The sequence below is a fragment of the Amphiura filiformis genome, chromosome 1, assembly GCF_039555335.1.
Source record: "Amphiura filiformis chromosome 1, Afil_fr2py, whole genome shotgun sequence".
NCBI lineage: Eukaryota > Metazoa > Echinodermata > Ophiuroidea > Amphilepidida > Amphiuridae > Amphiura > Amphiura filiformis.
This window is the reverse complement of record NC_092628.1, coordinates 73,951,536-73,975,711: the sequence shown is the minus strand read 5'-3', so window position 1 is coordinate 73,975,711 and position 24,176 is coordinate 73,951,536. Positions and strand designations below refer to the sequence as shown.

Here is a 24,176-nt window from a genome sequence, read left to right as displayed (position 1 = left end):
GTCTGACAAAAAGGTCACCGTAGAAACTTTTGTTTGATAGTCCAAGGTCAACACAATGGCATGGCTAGATTTGCCATTTAAAGTATTTGAAATTAGACTTCAATTGAACTTGACCCGTCCTTGACCTTTGACCTTAAAAAATATAAACTCGTTCTTCCTCATACCAAGCTGCACCCACCCACCAAGTTTGAGCCCCGTATGACCTACGGTGGCCTCACATTAGCAGTCACAGACAGACAGACAGACAGATCTACAGACAGAGAGACAGAGAATAGCGTATATTATATAGATTTTCAACCCTTGCAAGTAATATACATTGTAGATACCTATGCTGCAATTTATGCATATAGTGCACCTGTTTATAGACTATATGAACAAGTGCAAAAACTGACGGTTCATCAGGGCATCTGTACTTCCATAGCTGTATGTTAATTATGCGGTGCATGGCGTTTCACAATCATTTAATTTTACAATATGTCATTGACTGTTCAAGGGGAAATTAAGCAACACAATGGATAAATAGTGCAGCATGCAACCTTTATTCTAATTATGGGGCTTGATGATATTTTCTTTCTGATTCTAGCAATTTAGTGATTGGTTGGTTTGGTGATCAGTATTTCAACATTCTAACTGGAAATAAAGCACATAATAATCACATACATACTTAATTGCTTTACTTTTGTGTCTTTTTAACAGGTGGATGTAAGATAGGAGAGAACCCCAAAATGAACAATGTAATGCCTGGTTATAAAGCATCTAAATATGATATTGTCATGATCAGTGATAGTGGTATACAAGGTAAAGACTTGCAAGCTAGCTCATGTTGACAGCATATTTGCAAGCCTTGAAATAAGCGGGCGCGGGGAGCAAATTTACCCTCGTAAAGCCACCAATTGCTCCCGGTCCTTGTAAAATTCACATGAACCAGGAGCAATTTTCTAAAATAAATTGCTCCTGGTTACAGTTTTGCACTGATGCAGTCGTGCTGGTATGCTGTATTGTATATATGCAGAAAAGGATTTAATATTGAAAATTGCTCCGATTTCTTCAGAAATTGCTCCTGGTTCTTGTAAAATCCCAGTGAACCAGGAGCAATGTTCAAAACAAATTGCTCCTGGTTCCAGTCTGCTTATTTCAAGGCTTGCATATTTGGTTAAAACTTATCTTGTCATGTTCAATGTAAGTAGGTTTTCAATGTTGGTCTAACTCATGTAATCTCTGTTACTCTGTAAAGTCCGGTTTGGGAAATTTGGTTGCCTTTATAAAGTTCAAAGTGCGAATTTTACATTGAGTTTATTGAAAAGAAACATTAACAATATTTACATAACATAATTCAGAGCTCAAAATATGCAGGTCTAAAAAAGGGCATTCACCCCCACATTTCACAATATAGCCCTGTAACAAATATTTGTCAATGGTACACACAAGATTGCCATTTTTAGTAGGATCTGTTAAAAATAGTCCTTGTAATCAAAAAGTATTTTGAGTCCTGACATAATTAGACATGTATACAATTTAAAGATTAATAATTGGATGCTTTCCTGTGTTACTGCATACATGTACCTGAATATATAGTCTTTGATATCATTCAATGTGTACCTTGAACAAAGCTGAGTGGTTGGAGTACATGATCATTGTGTAATCTGTTAAGCATCTGTATTGCTGATACTGATATGCATATGACAAATATCTATTTCCATATAATGTAGACTGCTTATCTGGGATATCTTTTATAGTCCGGTACCATCAAAAGTTAGTAGAAATATTGCCCTTTCAATAACTGTTGTGGAGGGACTACATTTGTATATAAAACAAATGTAGAACTAGAGCAACTGTGCCCTTTGCAAGGGCACGAGGTAAGTTAGGCGGATGACTGTGATGATCTGATCAAGCAGCAACACTCAGTGCTGTGTTGGATAGTATTAATTTTAATAAGATTGTTTCATTAATTGCCGTTTTAATAAACCTTAATCGTGGAAAGCTGGCATTTTGAAAACTTGACCTGTGACCTCTGTATGGCCCCTTAATGACCTGAAATGAATTTTAAAATATTTAAAACATGTTAAGAATGTCATAAGGATCATTGCATTCAAATTTCAGCTCAATTGAAGCATTTTGAAAACTTGACCTTTGACCCCTTTATTGCCCCTTAATGACCTTAAATGAATTTTGAAATATTTTCAACATGTTGAAAATGTCATAAGGATCATTGCATTCAAATTTCAGCTCAATTGGAGCATTTTGGAACACTTGACCTTTGACCCCTTTATGACCCCTTAATGACCTAAAATGAATTTTAAAATGTTTTAAAAATGTTTAGAATGTCATAAGGATCATTGCATTGAAATTTCAGCTCAATTGGAACATTTTTAAAAACTTGACCTTTGACCCCTTTATTACCCCTTAAGGAGGCACACAGGGTCACTAATTATCCATTATTATTCACCTCATAACTCGAAAACTATTTATGTAAAGTATATAAAAGTATACATTTTTTGAATGGAAATGAGCTCATAAATCCATTTAAAATGTCAGTTTTGGGTCAAAAACTACAATTTTCAAAAAAAAAAAAAAAACGGATTTTTTGACCAAAAATATTTGGTCCGCCATAAAAAAAATTTGAAAATCAAAAACTGTAAAACATGAATTTTATTAATTTAGACAAATAAATCTAGAAAGTGTTTTTTATTTTTTCAAATTTTGCTTAGTTTTTAAAATATAGGCAAAAATCAGTAAAAACGTGTGACCCGTGTTCAAATTTGTGAATCATGGGTGATAAAAAAGTTCTAGGCCTAATTTAAAAAAATTAAAAAACACTATCTAGATTTTGGCCATATCTAAACGTTTGACTTAAAAACTTACCTCAGTGATGCTTCATTTAGACGCTATGGCGGACCAAAAATGGTTAAAAGTGGTCAAAAGTGAACTTGCCGAAAATCGCGATTTAGAAAAATACAGCGGATTTTAGGTCCATTTTGAAGATTATTCCATAAAGATATAATCCGGTGACTTGTGACGTTTGGTCAAGTTAGAAAATGAGAAGGGCGTTCAACTGCAGCAGATTGGCATTTTTTTGGTGATTTAGAAGGTAAAAAATACAATATGACAAAATTATCCGTGCACATTCGGCAGATGTTTATCCACATGGTGCAGCCATTTTATTTACTGCAGTCTTGTTTCCATGGTGCAGCAGAGCTTCCGGCAAGGTCGCGGCGTCGCGTCGGCGTTTGAGGAGCTTGCGACAGGGCGTATGCGGACAGACAGACAGGTTACTGTGAATAAGTTGCACAGTGCATGGTCGTGTTGCCGCGAATCGAAACCATGATTGTTTAAGCACAATTTTGTCCTGTTCAGGATAAAAAAAAGATCATGCTCTGTATCAAAATTTGCGGACACCAGAACATTAAAATTAGCATAGAATAACTGACAAGCAATTATTTTAGCAGATAATCAGGAAGTTGTATGAATAAATTGAGACATAATCATGATAATTGAGATTTCTGTTTTGTACTAATTTTCATAATATTGCTTTAAAAATGCAATGTTTTTAATTTATCGTTTTTGGTGATTTTCTTTTTTCTTTTTTTTTGTTTTGGTGTTGACAAATATTGCATTTTTATGTTCATTGTCCTTTTCTGAACCGCAAACATGATGTTGTTACTACTGTTGCTTTTTCTTTTTAGTTGGTGCTTGAGAGGCACCACAGCGGTCCGCCCGCGCCAAAGATAGGCATTTTAACACCCGTTTGAATATAGCTTGGCCTACACCACAGGAATCCCAAGTAAAATTTTAAAGGATTCTGATGTGTCGCATTTATACTCAATATTCGGTTTTTGTTATTGTAATTGTTTGTTGTTATCATATTTTATTTTTAACTTTTTACGGAATATCAAACACGTACAAAAGTCATAGGCCTATTATAGGTTGTAAAATATTTTGTACCGCATAAAAAGTGAATAAAACTACAACAACAAAAATTAAAAAAACCTGTTGTTGTTTTCAATCAAATAAGCGTGTAAAAAGTGGGGTAAAAGTTGTAATATGTCTTGAATAAACTTCTTGTAAAACGGACAAAAAGTAGGCCTTTATATATGTTAAATGGGCAAAACACGGAGAGGTCACAAGAAAACTGAAAAAAAACCACGGATATTTACATAGCCTAACAAAACCGAATTTCAAAAGTAGAAAACGGAACACTTATGGCTTTAAATTATAGATTGTGGTTTATGCAGTAGGCCTATATACCGTATATAGGCATCATGCTATAAAGAGCGTTTTAAAACAGTGCATGCTTTAAAGCAGTTTACCTTTTAAAGTATGCAGAAAACATTATAAGCGTGAAAGTTGAAAGCCAGACAAACATTGCAAATAAAAAGGCATTCGCCAAAACATTACAAAAAGTGTTGTAAAACCAAAGGCTTTTATCGCAATCATGGTATATGGTAGACCTAATAGGCCTACTAATGGAAATGTAGTTAAAATAGGTTATGAAAAAAGCACGCAATTTGCGTTTTCGATTATATTTCTCGTTTGAAATTATTATTTAGCATTAAAACATTCATGAAAATGCTTTCATAAACGCATGCTCGCTATGCCGATTTCAAATATCGACATTTTGACTTAGAGTTGTAGGCCTATGCCTAGATGGTCGATATGCTGTATTGAAATGTCACCGTTTTTGACATCATTGCGTTAACGGTCAATCGGGAGTAGAGAACGTATGAAAACGAATCTTAAATCCGTGTTTTAATAACACTTTGAAACATTATTCAGGGCCTTAGGTATCTAATATTATTTTTTTTAATTATAGGCCTACCGGTATAGTAACTGCTTGCCTATTTTTATGGACTTCAAAATGAAGACGAGACTGAACGACCGCAGAGGCTCCCGAACCAAGGCTGGGACTGCATTAAATATGTGCTAATATAATAGGCCTATATTCTTGTCCAACTACACTTATTGGTAAATCAAATAATAACAATGAAATGAATGAATGAATGAATGAATGAATGAATGAATGAATGAAATAACAAAACAAATTTTTAAACATAAAATAATAAGCCTAATGATGTACTATACGGGCTAAGTCTAGCCTACTAGCAAAATATTTAGGGCCTACTTTCTATCGTATCTACCAGATTGCGTAATCATTACAGGGCTTCTTACGGGTAACTACTTCTTACAGATAAATTTCATCTTTTCACTTTTCAAAACAAAAACAAACAAAAAATTCACTATTATGTTCATATAAAAAAAAAAACCCAAAATTTATACCACTATATCAGCACTTTTTTGGCGAAATTTATCGAGTAGGCCTACTGATTCTGGGACGGGGACGGTGGTGGTCTGTCGGCCCTCAGTTTCACAATGCAATGGTGCAAGCTTTACCTACCTTGGAAGAGATCAATACGATAAAATACGGTAGATCGCGATTGGCGACTCCAGCGCCTCAATCAGTAATCACCTCGCCCATCCAGTTTACCATGTGTGCGTGTCTTTGCTAGCTGTACGCGCAGATGCTGCGTTCGAGAACGCGATCTATTGCGGGAAAACAATGATTTATTTGCTTTTGCATTTTGACAATTTTTAATGAAAAAGGGTCTTTAAAATAGCTTTTCTTATGGTTCAAATTTTAAGATTTCTTTAAAATCTATTAATGACAAGATAAAATACGGTTTGAAGATGACATTAGTGAAGAAAACTCAATTTTGGCCATGTAACACTTCAGTGATCCTGTGTGCATCCTTAATGACCTTAAATGAATTTCAAAATATTTTTTTAATGTTTCAAATATCATAAGGATCATTGCATTTAAATTTAAGCTCAATTGGAGCATTTTGAAAAACTTGACCTTTGACCCCTTTATGGGCCCCTTAATGACCTTAAATAAATTTTTAAAATATTTTAAACATGTTTAGAATGTCATAAGGATCATTGCATTTAAATTTCAGCTCAATCGGAGCATTTTCGATTAAAATGACCTTTTTTTTTTTTGTGACCCCTTGGATGACCTCTGACGTTAAACAACCCATGATGTTTGTAGCCAGCTACCCAATACTGCTTGTGACCGAGTTTGGTCGAAATCCGATCCAGGATGTGGAAGTAGTAGCAAATTGTGAGAAGAAGAAGAAAGAAAGAAGAAAGAAATGGCAAGAAAGAAATAAGTTAGGCTGCACGCCTAACTTAAATAGGGTGAAATGAGTGAAATAATAGTGAATGAACATGTTTGAAATTTTTGGCCAAGTAGTTTATACAATGGCTGCCACATGTTGAATTTGAAATTGCTTGATACAATGTATTGACATCATAGCAGCCATACATTATTAGAGTAATACAAGGCAGCTATTATTAGATTTCTAATTAGGGGAGGGAACTGAAGATGTGCAAGTACATGTATATGACAATTGTTACATGGATATACAAATGTACTTCTCAATTATCAGGAGAGATTGTTTTTCTGAGAAATGTTTGCTTTACATTAGCTGTTAGATGGCCGTTATTTTTGGAATACAATTAATGCAGCCATTGAATATATTGGTATATATTCAAAGGACAATTTAAGGACACTGCTATTGAATATCAATATCCTTAATTTGTCTATTTGCAAATGATTTCAATGAAATTTTAAATGAATCATTTTTATGGAATGGAACAATGTTGGGGCTAAGTTTATATTTTATTTAAAAAAATGAAGTATGTGACTAGAATGAATGTAACACAATCAATATTTTGTAATCTCTTACAGCTTATCCAGATATACTGATGGACATGGTGTCACGTCTGGGGCCAAAGGTTGGCTTGGTCCAAGGTCTTCCATTTTGTACAGACAGGAAAGGATTCCCAGCTGTTTTAGATAAGGTAACTTTAAAATTTGGAGCTTTGATGCTGTCATTTTGATGACAGAAATCATGTACTTACATGTAGCATTGGACAGTTTCCAAAATTTAGTTAGTTTTCGCCAGCGCATAGGGCGCTGGTACCTAATTCTGAGATGGGGTTTGTGTACACTAAAGATTAGCTAAGATTATAACCTTCTTCTATTGGTATGAATTATTTTTTTTACTTCTCGTGGTGGAAATGTTTTTGATGTCTGCTAATTCGATTTGCAAGGAAAAGAAAGTATGTTTTGCCGTTTCAACGAACGAAAACGATTGAGTATTGCCAAAGTTATGTTTGAATTAATTATGACTTAAAAAGTTATCATAGGTTAGGCCTACACATATAAACATAAACTTGTTCAGCAATCAGCATATCAAAAAAAATGACATGGTCAAAGCGGGGAATGATTACGAGGTCATATCAGTGGACTACTGATGTTTGGTTGCCTGTGAGTGCATAATTGATATGTTGATAACAGATCTAATAATGTTGTGGAATCAAAATCTTCATTATATGGACCACATTGAAGTCAAAGTAATTATCTATCCTATCCTGTATCGTTTTATGGATAAAATTGACTCAAAATGTTATTGATGATATTATTGCTATCTTTAACATCAGTTTTGTCTTTTCAACTGGAAAAATCCGATTGAAAATAAAGTTTTTAGGGGCTAGCTATAATATTGAACAATATATCCCATATTTTGACATGCATTTATAGAAAATAAATAAATTATTGTCTTACTTTATAAATGATAAATACTGTAAAATGACACATAACTAAAGTGAGGCCAATTTCTATCTTTTTTATTTGATTCATAAAATGACATTCAACAAAATGATTGAAGACTGAGAAAACACAGATGCCATGTCCATAGCTTTGCAGGAGTTTCGGACTAACAATCAACACATTAAAAAATACAGTTTAAAAGTGAAGATTGTAGTGAATGATCAGTCCTTTATCATGTGCTTGCCACTATCTACTTTATAGTAAACTATACATTGCGAAATAATATAAAATTATTTTAAAATAAAATGTGCATGTAAGTTGAGTTAACATAGCGAATTAGCTAACAACTGCAGTGTATTTCTTGATTTTTATAATAAGCATGGGTAAAAAGCAGTAAAGACAAAAATACAGAACAATTTGGAGTAATGAATTAAAGAGTTGACAGGAGTATAGGAGTTAATGTGTTTTGCTGTTTCAGTGTGCATGTTCTCACCATTGATGGTTTGGTGAACTGTCATGTAACATGGATGTAAGCGTGATCCTAAAAATGCCTTTCACGGTGACCCAAACTATTTACAAGACCTCTTCTGCATTGACGCTGGCCTTCCCTTTTAAAGGGAATTTTTATTATGAATTATTGTTTGGCCTTCAGTCTGTCAATGGCCAAGGCCCAAAACAAAGATAAATCACATATTCTGTTTAAGGATCAGTGCAACTTACAAAAATTAAGCACCTTCCATCCAACATATTTCAACTAAACTTGACAGAACTTGTCACTTGCCCTATTCCAGGCCTCAGCTAAGCATTTTGTGTTACCACCACATGAGTCTAGATAAACAAGTAGCCACATGTGATCAAATGTAATATTTCATAATTATCAAATAATGTTAATGAAATTTGGGAGTTTTACATGAGCTTTATTAAGTCCATGTACACAAAATGTACCATGTCAAATATGCTATTATCTTCTGTATGAATAATGTACAGCTATAGATACCATTTTCAATTGTGACGTGAGTGCCCATTTCATTGGGTGCAGCTACAAATCGCTTGTGTTTGCTCAAGATGCTGGCGTACACACGCTTGCGCTTAAAGGTACCGCATAGATGTTGCCTCAATGCATTGAATTAACTGCCACATCAGGATGAAGTGTTATAGTTTGAACCTGTCATCACTTCATTTCTCATGTGTGGTTGCTTTGGGTCTAGGAAGACTTTTTTTAAAATCAGGCTTTATATCCGTCTATTCATTCTCACTATCAGTACTCAGTAGCGTATCTAACCCAAGAAAATCCTCCTTTTGCTCCAACAACAGGTATATTTTGGTGGTGCTCACGCTCGTATGTATCTCACCCTGTGTGTACTTGGTGTCAACTGTGTGTCCGGCATGTCAAACATGATCCGTAAGTGCATCTTAGAGGAGGCTGGAGGTCTTGCAGAGTTTGGGAAATACATATCTGAAGATTATTATATGGGCATAGCTTGCTTTAGAAGGTAAGATCTATATGAATTATAATAACAGGTTTGCTGTAGAAATTTTTTTAAAGAGAAGAAATCAGTAAAACAGGGAGCAGCATGGCACACTGGTTAAGGTCTTTGCATTTGGTGCACGAGGTCCTGGGTTCAATTCCCTGCAGGGCAAAAAATCTAATCCACTCTCCCTCGTGGCTCATCTGGTAAAGGCGGGGCAAGTGACCCATGATAAATGACTTACATTGGTTACGATAAGGGTAATAAGCCCGACTGTTGGCTACGCTTGACCCGACTGACCAGCTATCCAAGGAGACTCCCTTCACCAGGTCACTTGTACCTAGCCAAAGTTTTTTAAATGACAGTCTGTTTGTTTTCCCCACCTACCTGTGCTTAATATGAAAATTGTATCTTTGAAACCTAGCATAAAATCAATTGATTCCACATTGGATATAAAATGGAGCTGTGCTGTTTCTGAATGGAGTATATTTTACTAAAGCCTGCATGTGAGTTTGACATTCTTGATGCCAATTTACAATTGCTTTTATTTATTACTTTTATAGTGGCTATGTTCAGAGGCTGAGTTACTTTCCAGCTATGCAGAACGCTGGCAATCCATCATTAAAGTCTTTCAGAAAACGAATGGTTAGGTAAGTCAAGTTATACAGTTATGAATATATGAAGATGTGATTTTAATGCTTTGCATCCACTATTAGCAATTAGAGCAAAACGGCCTCAGTGTTCGATTTACCAGAAAAAAAGTTACTTGCATTTGTGCAGGTAACATAGAAAATCTACCTGCACAAAGTGAAAGTAACTTGCACACAATTATACCATATAAAATAAGAAGTTTGTGCCATGAAACTAATCATCTTTTTTACCGATGAAAAGTAAAAATTGGTGTCGTTTCGTAAGGGATATTTATATTACTTCTTTGATTTAGAGGCACATTGTATGTTTCCGATTCCAACTGTGTAATTTACGACTAAAATTCTACATGCACTTGTGCAGGTATATTTGAAAAGTTACCTGCACAGAATTAAAGTCAACTGCATATGGTGCAGGTGGTAAATCGAACACTGACTAGCCTGTTACATTATGTGGGTGTTTGTGACTTGTTGATTGTGACTTATGAAATGCGAACACTTGCTTATGTAGATATTGATCATTGTTAGAAATACAGATGTAACAAATTTGCACACAATTGTAGTTCAAATTTGGTCAAAATTTTGGAAGTTTTGGTTAGAATTTTAAAAATTTTGGTTAAATTAAAAAAATTTGGTCAAAATTTTAAAGATTTTGGTTAAAATTTTAAAGATTTTGGTTAAAATTTTAGAAATTTTGGTTAAAATTTTAAACAAACTTTTAACTGTGAGCCATTTTTGCACTTAAAAATGTATTCCTTAATTCAAATTAGAGTAACAGCTGTAGTCTGTAACTGTTAAATGACCCAATATAATATTATGTTGTTGTGTTATTCTCTTTGATTCTAGGTGGACCATTGTACGTCTGGCAACCATCCCAACCACTTTAGTTCTGGAACCATTATCAGAATGTATTCCTCTTGGTTTCTTTGTGTCGTGGGCAGGATGGTATGTGTTCAACTTAGACCCAGTATTATTCTTCATGTGTCATATATTACAATGGTTTCTTCTAGACTATCTTCAACTCATGGCGTTACAGGTGAGTGTTTGCGCATGCATGTTAATTGGTTGCAGGCATATAGGTAGGTTCCTCTTTCATTACCTACTTAGATGTTGCACATCTATTGTCCAGTTAACTCAGTCGGTAAAGCGCTAGATTCTGGTGTGTGACAGTATGAATTTGATTCCACACTTTGTCGTGTTTCTGTTCTCACAGAACATTGAGGTAGCTTGAAATTGCTGTGAATCTAAGCTGCTGTGAACCACAAATTGGCCTATGTGGTTGTCTTTTATAGTGCCTAGGTGCCTATATAAGTTCTTGACTTGTGTCACTCCTCATGGGTTATTGTTCACTCTAGCATTTTATATATTAAAAAAAATTGATGATAATTGTAATGATTTACTGGTACAAAACTCAAGGAGATGATTCAGGCTGTGATGCTTATTCTGCATTCATTAAGCTGTAGAGCTGCATCACCAAATGATGCTAAAATGGTTTATAAGGTGTGCCTTGGAACACAGTGGTCAGCAAATTTCTGTAAAGCACAATGATTGTCCCAGACCTTACATCTGTGTTTCTGCCGTGTAATGAAGGTAATACATTGTACGCCCCTCTGCATAGAATCTCTTGACTGTGGAGAATTTTTGTACTGAACATAGCTAATGTGAAAAAGGAAGGTATATGGCATCTATGGACCGCCAATTTACGGGGAAAAAGATGGATTCAGAATCCTTGAAGAAGATCGGAAAGATCTGTTAGTCAAATTAACAAATTGGTGTTTCAGGTGGAGTTCCTAAGGGCCTTAAAACTGCTAAAAGCCTGTTAGGACCCAGTGGACCACACCAGGGGCCAAGACACATGATGCTCCTGTCACTAGGCTCCATAGGATCGCGTTTGATCTTGCTCGTTTTTGGTTTCACTCATATCCCTGTGTTGCCATCATGCTGTAAAACAAAATACACTTAATATGTGTCAATTCTTTTCTCATTTCCTTCACAGCGAGAACCTGTCAACTTCTCCAAGTTTGACTATGCAGTGGCGTGGGCATTCCGTGAGATAATGTTTATGTTTTACTTCCTTGAGGGCATGTTCTCAAGATCTGTTGCGTGGAGAACTGGTTCTTACAGAGTCCGCTACGGTGGTTATTTAGAAGAAATTCGGTAGCAGGCAATTTCCTTTTCTTCTCCTTTTTTAAAAATATACAAATTACAGTATTGTACAGTGTATAAGATGTATTTTATGATAGCTTTAATTTACATAACATGTATTTTTTATGGGGTATTGAAGTAGATATTTATTCAATTTGGCAATATCTTCAAATAGGTTTGTTACTGGGCTGACAATGCTAGCCATGATATTCATTTGGCTGACATTGTACCATAAAGATGACAAAGGGCTGAAATTCAGATCACAAATGTAATCTTTCTGCCATAGTCTACATGTAGTTGTAAGAACACATTTATAGAATTTAATTCTGTGAACTGAGCCACATAAAGATTGTGAAGTAACAAAATTGCCTCCAGGAAAGTTAGGCACTGGCTGATGCGCAAACCCTGTTTATCGTGTAAAAAGAACAGGTCCGTGCCGGGATACAATGCTACGTGGCTTGGTTAGCGAGTGAGGTGTTGATGTTTTGCAGCTATTCATGATGTGAGTCAATTAGCCAATCAGAACACACTTCCTTGTTTACACTGTGCACATGCTAAAGTATTAACAAGTGCTGAACTTCTCTGATAACATGTAAATCTAGTAATAGGATATTATTTCACATTACTATTCAGATACTGGGAAGCTAAATTAAGGACCCATACATGTATGAAACTTAAGTAATAAGTAGCTATTTTGTTTCCTATTTGAAGATGTTGCCCAATCTTTGATTATGAATTGCACTATTCCATGAAATCCACACATCCACAAAACGTTGAAATTCCAATCAAAGTGAGCAGGTTTAATAAATTACTCATTGTTCATAGAAAAATTACATTGTAAAAACAGGGGACAATTTGAATTCTAAATAAAACTTTTCATGCAGGGAGGGATTTTGTAAACATACAACCAGGTTTGAAAAATTTTTGCACAAATTTCACCTGGAATTTTAAAACTAGGTACATATATTTGTGAATATTCTGAATCATCCAGGTATATAGATAAATTAAAAATTAAATATCAAACTGATCATCTGGACTTACTGTTTTGGGTACAGTATCACGTCTCATCCGAGACGCATAGTCAGGCCTAATGGGCTGGTGCTGAAATGTTGACCTGTGACTCTGTTGGAGTGACGTCACGGCGGTGAGGAGCCTTCACTCAACCAAGGAGGGGGACTACGCCACAACCTGTCAAGGGCCTACGATGCAGTCATCAAGCGGGTTCCTCGATGACTCTCCTGTGACGTCACTCCAGCCAAGTCACAGGTCAACATTTCAGCACCAGCCCATTAGGCCTGACTATGCGTCTCGTATGAGACGTGATACTGTACTCAAAACAGTAAGTCCAGATGAACAGTTTGATATTTAATTTTTAATTTAAAACTAGGTATAATTCCCAGCTGGATGTAATATTTTGTGCAAGGAGGTGGATATCAAACGGAATAGACCATTGTGTATATATTTGTGTCTGGTAAGACAAATGTTGCTGGGATATAGGATTCTATGAACTTATTTTGATTTATGCTTCAGGAACACTAATAGACCCTTCCAAGGTGGAACTCATTTGATGTTTTATTAAAAGAATTACAGTACAAATTGGTGGAACTGGTGAAGAAGTATCATACATGGACTTGAATTTACTGCCATTGGTAGTTGATGAGTTCAGTGTATCTTTGCTTCATGATCAGGGAAGTTAAAATGAGTAAATGAAATTATTTCCTGCCAGATTATTTAAGTTATTAATGAGAATATGAGATGAATAAAATTTGTCATCTCCAAATTGCTTACATTGTGAAATTAAAAGTGTTATTGTATTTGATCTAATTAGCACCCAGGTGCTTAAGTCAAGTCATTTTTAGGGTGCACTTATTATAAAATGAAAGGCACAAAGGGGAATTTATGTGCATAAATACTCACATGTATCTGAGGCCCAATTCATCATAATCCTACACTGAATGTTTTAGAAAGTAATTTTATTCAGATATTTGATGGAATTTAGTTATACAGGTGTATTGTAAAAAGGGGGCTTAGACAGTTGTCACTACAGGGGGTGCTTATTATGGTGGGCGCTAATTGGATCGAATACAGTAATTCAAGAAGCATTTCTGTAAAATATTTGTCATGCTCTCTGATCAAAGATCAGTGATGTCAGAATAGTATGGTTCTTATCACAAACATAATGAAGTATTTGCTTGCCACACTGACAGACACATGGACAGCTGAGCTGATAAAGGATATAGAAACTAAAATGGCAGATATCTACATGAATATTGGCTGGTAGGTCCTGGTGTAATTGACACAATCTTTTCAGTGCACCTGCTTATATTATACTTGTTGCTAGTGTTTTGCTTGCATCTAATTTCATGAGTCATTACTTGATTGGCATCCAAGCAAGCTTACACTTATGACTTGCTAAGCAGAACCTGGCATTTTGGTTGTGGTTTAATAGATTGTATCTACATAAGGTATTTCGCTGATAGCGATCGATAGGTAAAGGTGAAAGAAACTGAGAACGAAAAGAGATGAAAAGCTATAGAATTTGTCACCCTTGATAGCTGATAGCGTATGTGAGCCCTTTTGTTCCTAGCATGCTTGTACCTTATAACTGGTTTGGTTAGAATGGAGACATAAGACATGGCTTTAACATACATGTTTTATGTCTCACACTGTGCCTTTTCTTTAAAATGAATTGAATAATGATTTCATTTGGAAGTTAATATATTAAATCAATAGTTCTTTCTGAAATTGCTGACTCACAGCAGAGACAGAATAGAGCAAGGAATCATCCCACTTACCATCTTCTAGAGGATAGCATGGGGATTCCTTGCACCTGTCTCTGTGTAAGCATTGAACTGGAGTCTTACTCATGCAGGATTTGTCCATGCCATGAGCAGAAGAGTTCTCACCCCAGAAGGGAGCAGGTAGTCCAGGTACCTTCCTGTGTATTAGCATATTATAAAGAGCCCTCAACTTCATTGGACATTTCAAAATACTTAAGGAATCTACAATATTAGAAAAAATTGTTCGAACAGTTTTAATGGTGAAATTGCAAATGGACTCCCTTCTACCCCTGTACAATGTTGTTATGGACATTATGCTCATCTTCATCTTCTCCCAACATTGATTGGTGAGGACAGGGGAGGCTATGTGGAAGATGAACATTGGGGCAACACTTTCATAATTCTTAGTTTCCAGTGACTCATATGTTATGCATACTATGGGAATTAGAGTAAGAGTTAGGAGATATTTTTTCTAAGATTGTAGGTACCCTCATATAGATGTACCATACATTTCTAAATGAAACAATTACCTTTCAGAGAGAAATGTATCTCCAATTTGTACAGATATTAGTGAGAGCATTGCTATTCTGAAATTTGAACATGGTTGTAGTAAATGGTTGTAGTTGTGTTTCTATTATGTATATTGACAGTGTTTTTGTAAAAAATGTATCTTTCATTAAGTATTCTGATGTAATGGTTCCATTTGTGACCGTGCTTGTCACCTATTCCTACCAGAACCTTGTAAAGACAATGGGTATTGTATAAAACCAAACTAGATCAAAACAAACATATTTTAATGTATATAATTTATATATATATATCAAATATCATGGATTTGGCATATGGTCAATTAGTACTTCCCTGTTCTTATCAATTTAATGATCCCTTAACAAGGGTGATGTAATGGGTTAATTAGTAGTGAAGGCAGGGATAGAGGCATTACATTAATTATATAATTGATTTTGCCATTTGATGCCTAGTCTCTAAACTAAATGAATCAGTCTTTGAAATGATTATGACAAACAGGATTAATACTATATGCCAAATCTTACTTGAAAAGTAATGTTGTGCCTTAAGTATACTTGATAACTGAGGCTTTGTAATACTTTCATCATAAGCTGTACATAACTTGGTCATCTTTTTTATGTCTTCATTATGTTTTTTAATTTTAAGTAAGACTGTTCTTAATTGTTGGTATAAGTATTTGATATATAGCAAGTCCTTTATCATGTTATTTAATAACCCATAAACATTCCTTAAGACCCACCTTGCTAGTGGCAATTATCAGTATAGTATTTCTATATGGGCTATAAAATGACCATTTGGAGAGATGTTTTAGTCAGAAAAAGGACACAAAATAAGTCTCTTAGATTTGTGACAAATCTAATATAAGTTTGCTTTAAGTTGACTTTATTTTGCTTTAATAAGTTTGCTTTTTGACTAGAATAAGTTTGCTTTTGTTGCAACTCGCAGTGTATTGAATGGAAAAAGTTATCTAATTTGGAATATGGTTGTCTTATGCAGCAATGTACATTGATTTCGCATCTTAGGTTTGTGTTTTGTATTTCATCGTATCAAATCTTCAAGCATAATTTGTGTCTGAACAACTATTCAAGGAACATAACAACTCGATTGTTTTGATATATCTTGGCAAAATATATTTGTTAGTGTAATATAATTGTTATTTTCTATTATTTTTGAAATTGCTAGCTATAATGGAGTTGTATGAAGGAGCTGTATATTTGTTCGGTATAGTCATGCGATCACAAACATGTTACATGTGGCCCAGCATCACCAAATAAGGCACTTTACAGTGAGAAAACATTTTGTTAAATTAACAAAAATGTGGAAAAATTTCAAAATAGGTCAAATATTCAAGAATGCACTTAATTTCTGTTACATATACTAGCATGTCTCTACCATATGCTTCATGTCTCATCCTAAGACTCACTGGTATGAAATTTTGAAGTAAATCAATTTTTATTTATTTTGCTAATTAATTCAGAATTTTGAAAGCCAAAAAATTGTATTTGAAATAGACAGGAAGTATGACCTTCAGTCATTCATTGTTTGGAAGATCACAATTGTGGTATCAAAATGTCAAATCAATGCAAATTTTGATATTTCCCTCAAAGTGCCTCATTTATGTGTGCTAGGTCACATAACATAATTAAGTTTTTACCCCAAAATATCTGGACAAAATTATGTTGGACTCTGCAGGTAGTGCTTTTATGCCCTCAGCTCTCGCCATTATAGGCACCATTTATTTGAAAACTTCAAGCAATATTTACTATGCAATTTATTTAACCTACCAATTATTTAAAATTTTGTGTATATAATGCTGTTGTTATCAGTTTGTATCAAACAATCATAGCCAGTCGGCCCAGTCCCGTTAACATAATTATAATATGTTTTTATGTTTTGCTGAATACGCTCTTGATTTCAAAGATTGAATAATGCATATGTGACCCATCACATTGAAACACAGCAGTTGTGTCAGAAACCTAATTTTAAAGATAATTAAGAACATTTTTGTATGAAAAAAGAAAGAAAATTAATGAATTTGCATTATATTTGTCACATAAAATCAATATTTGTATCTGACAATGTGTGAGATGTCAATTTATAGATAAAAAAACAGTTCTTCAACTTGGGCAAGTAATTTCAATTCATTTTTTCAAAGACAACTGCTGTGTTTTGATGTGATGGGTCACATACATCATGTTAATAAGATACACTCTTTTGTATAATGTTCCTCACACTTGGGTTTTGCATTCTTTTTCAGGTTTTAAACTTGATATTCATTTTCTGAAACACAGAGTTGTTGATATACTTCTTGCAAGAGAAAACTCACAGATTTGTTTGCATTTTTTCTTTATGCTCCTTTGTATATTTTGATTACCATAATTATGAATTGCAGGGAAAGAGTAAGAATAAGACATAGTGTAAATTTCCCATGATTATATGTTCATCATTAGACTTATCAAAGCAGCATTTTGATTGGTAATTCTTGTTGGAAATGCCAAAATCGGTAAGGAGCGTATGTTTAATGTGGACATACGGTGTTTTAAGTGAAAATAAAGGATAAGGTTTTGTATGTGACAGTAGTATGATGTTAATTACCCATATGACTAATGACAAGTTGTTATCATCCATACAACTGGCAGGTACACAACAAAAAATCAAATCCTTCATATTTGATTTGCTATGTATATGGAAGGACATGATGCCAAGTTAGGGCATATGACTGTCTTTCGTTTGATGTAATGGAAGTGTTGTTGCGTTTGTTTTGCCAAACATGAAAAGTAATTGACTGCATACTAGAGGGCATTCAATTTAGCACCAATTGCGAGTGCTCAGCTTTAAGACAAGTTGATAAAGTTGTATATCACAATCCATTTGAAAGGGGTAAGCAACTTACGGAACTTATAAAAAAAGGCTGGTAAAAATTGTCCCAAGGCCTGGGGAAATGAGCCAGTATTGTACATCTTCTGGCATCCAAATAACTCCAGCTGCCCTGCTGAAATGTCATAGTTGCTTAATCTGAATTTGTTTAAACCACTTTTCATGGTATACATATCAAGGTGACTTGGAGCAAGGTTGAAAGTGCCTTGTCAAGGTTTGGGAGACAAAAGCTTGCCAAAGCGGTACGTCCGTATTACAGTCCATTGCAACCTGTTTAACGGTACTTAGCAATGCACTTATGTACCATCATTTTTGTGTGTGCATTTGATTGGAATAAATTATGAATGAAACACTGAATTACAGGTGTATTCAGAGTTGAAATATAATTACATACAATAGAGTTAGTAATAATAACTTTGTAGATGAGGATATTTTAGGCTTTGATTTGACTGGGACTTGCAACCACATATTGAGTGCCCCAGACCACCACACGTGTAGCATTTTGTACAGGCAATTAGCCTACTCAATATTTCTGATATTCCAGGACACTTGCCAATTTGGACAGGCAAATGAGCATGATTAAATGTGCAAAATGTACACAAATGGCAGTCACAAAAAACATTTGTTTGAAGTGTCTTGGGTTCATTAGCGTTCTGTGGTGATTGGGGTGAATTTTCACCCTAGTCGTCTTCAAGATTGATTTGGGGCACTTGGGATGCAGTCTTTGTGAAATCAGGTCCTCTTTAAGTTGCTGGTTATAATTGACCAGCATTTTTATTATGAATGTATGACTATTATGTACTATTAACTTCAATAAGAAGTTTAATTTGTGTAAAATAGAATGTTGAAATGCCTTGGTCTTGCAGATACATAAGTATTTAATACATTGAATGCACATGGCTTGTATTTTATCATGTTTATATTGATCAATTTGTTATAATAATTGTATGTTTCATGCCAGGGGTTCTTGTTATATTGGTTTAAAATGTACATGCTGCCCTCGGGGATGTTGCCGCCCACTACTAATTGGCCCCTTTCTAGTCTTACAGGACCTATTGATGAGTTTGTCCTGTTCACTGCCTAACTCATAATTAATGACCAAAACATTGATTCATAAACAAAACCCAAATCACAGAATTTGTAGAAATTGGAATTTTCAATGATTTTACTTGCTATCTTAGGTTCTGTTGAATTTCTTTCTCCTTTGACAAAGTTTTGTGTGAGTGTCAAGCAAGAAGTCCCATTTGATGTCACACTTTGATTACTATAAATTCATATTCATTCTTTCTTTTGAACAAAAATGGGCAGATATGCACAAAAAGTGGGTCTACTTCAAACGAAGAGTCGTAATTGCTGCATATTTGGTACTAGAGTCCGCAAGCAAAAGATCAAAGTAGTATGCATGTACATATCCAACTCAAATAAATGATATTCATCTCCTCATGTAATATTTTGTGAAATAAAGGGAAATAAGAGTTTGAAGATTTTTTAAGTACAGTATGATAAGACATTTGAGTTTAAAAACTCAAATGTGTCGCCATATATGCGTTTTTGGAAGTGAAAACTGGTTTTACTTGTATTTTCATACATCAATGATGTACAATTGGCAAATTTTGTCATTTGGCTCAACAATTTTGGTGTGGGAATTTTCTATATTATACCAAAGAAATATGAAATAAATGTTGGAAGAAATGCACTATTCTTTTGTCTTGTGTTTATCATTATGTATTTGGATATGAATGACTAGACTTCTGTTAAAATAAGTCATAAACATTAGCCTTTTCGAAGCATGGCGTACACACAGGGATGTAAGTAACCCTGAAGAAAAAATACGGAAAAAGCCCCGAAATAGGCTGAAAATAAAAGAAATTGCGTAAATCTGGACTGCAAAAAAACAGGAATTCTGTAAAAATACAGAAAACTTACATCCCTGTACACAATAGGAGGGCAGTATTCAATATGGGTAAAATCCACCAAACTCAAAAGCCTTGACCCATTTTGTGCAGTGCCATCCTATTGTGTCTGCCATACCTCTAAAAGGCTAATGTTTTGTAACAGGGTTACACTTACTCAGAGAGCCATTCAGTGATTTCCCTCACAACACCATGAAACCTAATTCAGATTTCTAGCAAGCATACGTGTGCCAAGTTATGTACATAGCAGCAACAGAACCTTGATTTTTGAGTTTCTGCAACCCTGTCACACAATCTCCCGATTTGCAAGTCTGCCCGCTGCAGAACCTCAAAATCTGAACTTCTGAGATTGGAGGTAACTCCAAAATAGGTTCGGCAACAGGTGCAAAAACTCCCAAAATTTAGGTTCTGCTGCTGCAACATACATGAATAACAGAGCAAATGGTATTTTGCCAGCATTAATTCCACCCAGTGAATGAGTCAAGGCCTGTAAATGTATACTGTAAAATTCCGTCTACAAGCATATATATGCCTCTAAACGAGGTTTTTTTGACACAAGAGACAAGAGGCAGACACTCTCAACAAAAACGTTATTTGGAGTTTGAACAACTATATTACTGATAAAGGCGGCTGTACAAACATGTATATTTGTAAGACCAATCTATCGCAATGTTTTTGAGAAGGGTATTGGCCTTTCATATCTTTCGTTAAAAAAACCTCGTTTAGAGGCATATATGCTTCTAGACGGAATTCTACGGTATACTGTACAGGTATCCATGTTGATTCCCTCAAGTGACCACATTGGAAATCTTTTTGAATTTTCTGAATAGGGGGTGGTAATGGGAAGTACAAGTAATGCTCTTGCAAACAAAATATTTTTGGCCCTACTGCAAATGTGTATTTGCTGATCCCCCCATTTCGCTGTATAATTTGCAGCACATTATTCACTGTACACCAGCAACAATATACCTGAACAGCCAAGAGTTCTAGACACAATACCTTAAAAACAAGCAATGCAGAAAATACTGTGCATTGAATCATGAATAAAATACCCCATTGCATGAATAAAGTATATTCGCTGTCGTAGTGCACGTTATAATATGACCGTTGCTAGGTCAACTGGATCACGCTTTCTTTACACGAACCACTGATCGAAATGATCACAACACAAAGCCTATGGCATATCAAAATTCGAACAGGTGTAGGAGTACAGGCTTTGAGCAGTATATAGTAACCAATGGTTACTAACGTGCACTACGACAGCGAATTACAAATGGGAGAGAGGGGCTTAATGTTCAGTGTACTTGCCTCTGATGCATGAAATCCCAGATTAAATTCTCAGCCGTTATAAAGTGTTTCCAACTTTTGAGTTGCATTTTGACATAAGCAAAAGGCCTGTGGTATAACAATGGCCCATAGGATAATTTAAGGATACGATACATGATTTACCGACAAGTGACTCATTTCGGAATGCGATCATGAATTTTGAAGAAAAAAAAGTTTCCACAGGCTTCGTTGGGATTCGAACCAGCGATTCGAAACTTCCTTCGATTACGCGTCTAGCGCTCTACCGTTCGGCCACAGTGGCAGTCGAGTGGAGGAGTGTAATGTAAAAAAAGACGCGTTTTGTAAAGATATATTAGCCGTTTTATGCATAAAGAGCATGAACGTTTGGGAAAGGTTTCAAACAAATAATAAAGACACGGATGTGATGATGAAATTGCGTAAGTCGGGAAATATCTGCGTCGCAATGTTTTGTTTTGGTTTTAGGAATTTGACCTTAAAATTTACGACTTCATTACATTCGAAATCAACAAAAGATATTTCAACAGTATATGGCATCATTCTTTCTCTAGAATGTTTTATACATGTAAGAATGTTTTATACATGTATGTGAAATAGCTTCAACAATAGATCGCTGCATAATGGTAAAAACAGCCTTGACCTAAAAAAGGGTGAGAGGTACCATATTTACGGATTCAGGCTAAATTTAAAATTGATATAAAACGTTTGTTTTTTGATCGAGTACAAAAATTAATTTGTGTCATATAAAGAAATTGTGTCTGGCGTGAATTACACTACAGTTTTTATTCTTCTTCAAATGATTTTTTTAATGATAGAGTGAATCCCCTGGCCCTCTATAATTACGCACAAAAGATCGAGTTAATACTTCTGGGGTCCATTTCACCAGGGACTGTATGAAGGGACTGGAAACAGATTATTGATAGCTATTGTTATAAGATTACCTTTTACGATCCTCAATAACATGCGAGTTGCTCAGAGGGAGCGATGTTTGATTTCTTATTATTTACTCATGTTGCCCTACAAAATACTAAAAAAAGCATAAAAATATTCCAGTAAAAAATGTAAAATGTCTATCATTTCTCGAACATAATTTCTGTGTAGCATGGAGAATCATTAACATAGGATTTGGGGGACAAAATGTGATAAATTTGTGGAGATACAGAATGCTAAAAGAAACAAATTGAACTTTTTTCTGGAATGTGTTCACCGTACACTTTTTGTAATAATTCGTAATATAACGTTCTTTGACGATTTATGTTGGCATTATCTAGAGTCTCTCACTATATGCAAACATGTAGGCTCAACTTGTAAGTTCATTTTTAAAGCAGCTGTATCGCACTTTGATTCTTTTTTATTTGAAAATCCAGCAAGTCATATTTTCTTCATTCCAAAAAGTATGAAGAAAAATATTTTAAAATAAAATGTTTCTTCCACGAACGTGATCAATATCCTAGCATCATGAGCATTGTCACGCCCTCTCCACAACCTCATCCACCATAGCGATGGCCGTGTATCCTATGAAAACTGGTTGGAATTTTCATTTTTCATAATTCATGTAGTTAATAATATGTGTGTGTGGGTACGTACGTGTACACCGGCAGTGATATCGATTTCAAAGAAAATCCAAGTAAATTGATTGAGATTTACGGTATTGGCTGTTTCCATTTAATTTCACATTGATATTTACTGTGATACATGTATATTCCGTATGTTATTCCAGCCAAACTTCCACAGCTGGCTGTCCAGCGTCGATGCCATGTGCTTCGAAATTCGATCTCTTCTACTGCTGGCTTGATTCCGCTCACACCGCACAAACCACAGTGAGCAGATCAAACTGACTGCGGAAGAGACCCAACGTTGGAAAAACCCGTTATAATATTTAGCTGGTATCCGTGGACTTTTTTTGGGTCTAATAATGCTTTAATATGGTGCTCTTTTACATTGAAAAGCGTTATGGTACCCAGTTTAATATGAGGATCAATAATGTGAAGAAAAAACTAAGTGAGCACGTTACAGTACGAAGTCTCTAAAATATGGGCAACTCGTGTAGGTCTTCAATGGCGGGTTCCATGCGGGATCTACGCACATAGGCTGCATGGGAAGGTACGTTTTTCTGCTGTGGGTTGTTCCCTAATGAAATCTGAATGTGGTTTCTTTACCAAAATTCAGTTTAACGCGGCTGTGTACTCTAGCCATTGTTTCTTTCTCAACATTGAGTTTTTATGATATGTTTGTACCTTGTTATGTTTTTTATAAATACAAGGAATGAAAATCCAGATTTGTAAACTCCAACTGCAATATTTTAAGGATTTTATTTCACTATTCCACTCGTGTTTGAAATTGAAAAGGAAAGAAAATCTTTGTTGTACCAGCAAGGTACACGCACAAGCAACAACTCATCGCGTTGCGTGATCGCGCAATTTGTTAACGCACAAATACGCTGACGCATACGCCGACGCTTATCTGCATGCGCGGCGCATCTTATGGAAACACCACGGAAGCACTGATTTCACAAAAACCTAGTGGTCAAATGGCTCCGTTTTAGCTGATAAAATGTGGGTTTTTTCAAGTTCTTTCCCCCGATTTAAATATCAAGTTAGGAATGGATGTCGCTCAAACTTCTCAAGGGGCTGTGGATTTACCCGATGTTCACGTAATATAAGTTACAAAAACGAAAACTGTCGCATTCTCCTGTAAGATTCGATGAAAGTGCAAAATGTGACCACTTTAAACTTCAACGGCCATTATTTCAATGTTCATTTTCTCGGTAAAATGACGATTTAGGTACACGATAACTCAATAAATACAGCATCTATAGGTAAGCAAATATGATCATCGTAAAAAGCATGATCGACTCAAGAAACGGTTTTCTCATTTTTTTATATTTTGGTCTATTTCCGATT

At 35.1% G+C, this 24,176-nt stretch overlaps 1 protein-coding gene across 2 annotated transcripts in view; it reads left to right on the top strand.

The window, feature by feature from the left end:
- Positions 1-16,582, top strand: part of LOC140153085 (ceramide glucosyltransferase-like) — a 30,131-nt gene extending 13,549 nt beyond the window's left edge. For both annotated transcript variants that reach the window (XM_072175714.1, XM_072175706.1), the window contains 6 exons: positions 697-798; positions 6,746-6,858; positions 8,924-9,102; positions 9,642-9,728; positions 10,572-10,761; positions 11,722-16,582. In XM_072175714.1, the coding sequence (XP_072031815.1) occupies positions 697-798; positions 6,746-6,858; positions 8,924-9,102; positions 9,642-9,728; positions 10,572-10,761; positions 11,722-11,886 (836 nt within the window). In that variant the 3' untranslated portion in view covers positions 11,887-16,582. The remainder of the gene's footprint in view (positions 1-696; positions 799-6,745; positions 6,859-8,923; positions 9,103-9,641; positions 9,729-10,571; positions 10,762-11,721) is intronic.
- The last annotated feature ends 7,594 nt before the right edge of the window (positions 16,583-24,176 follow it).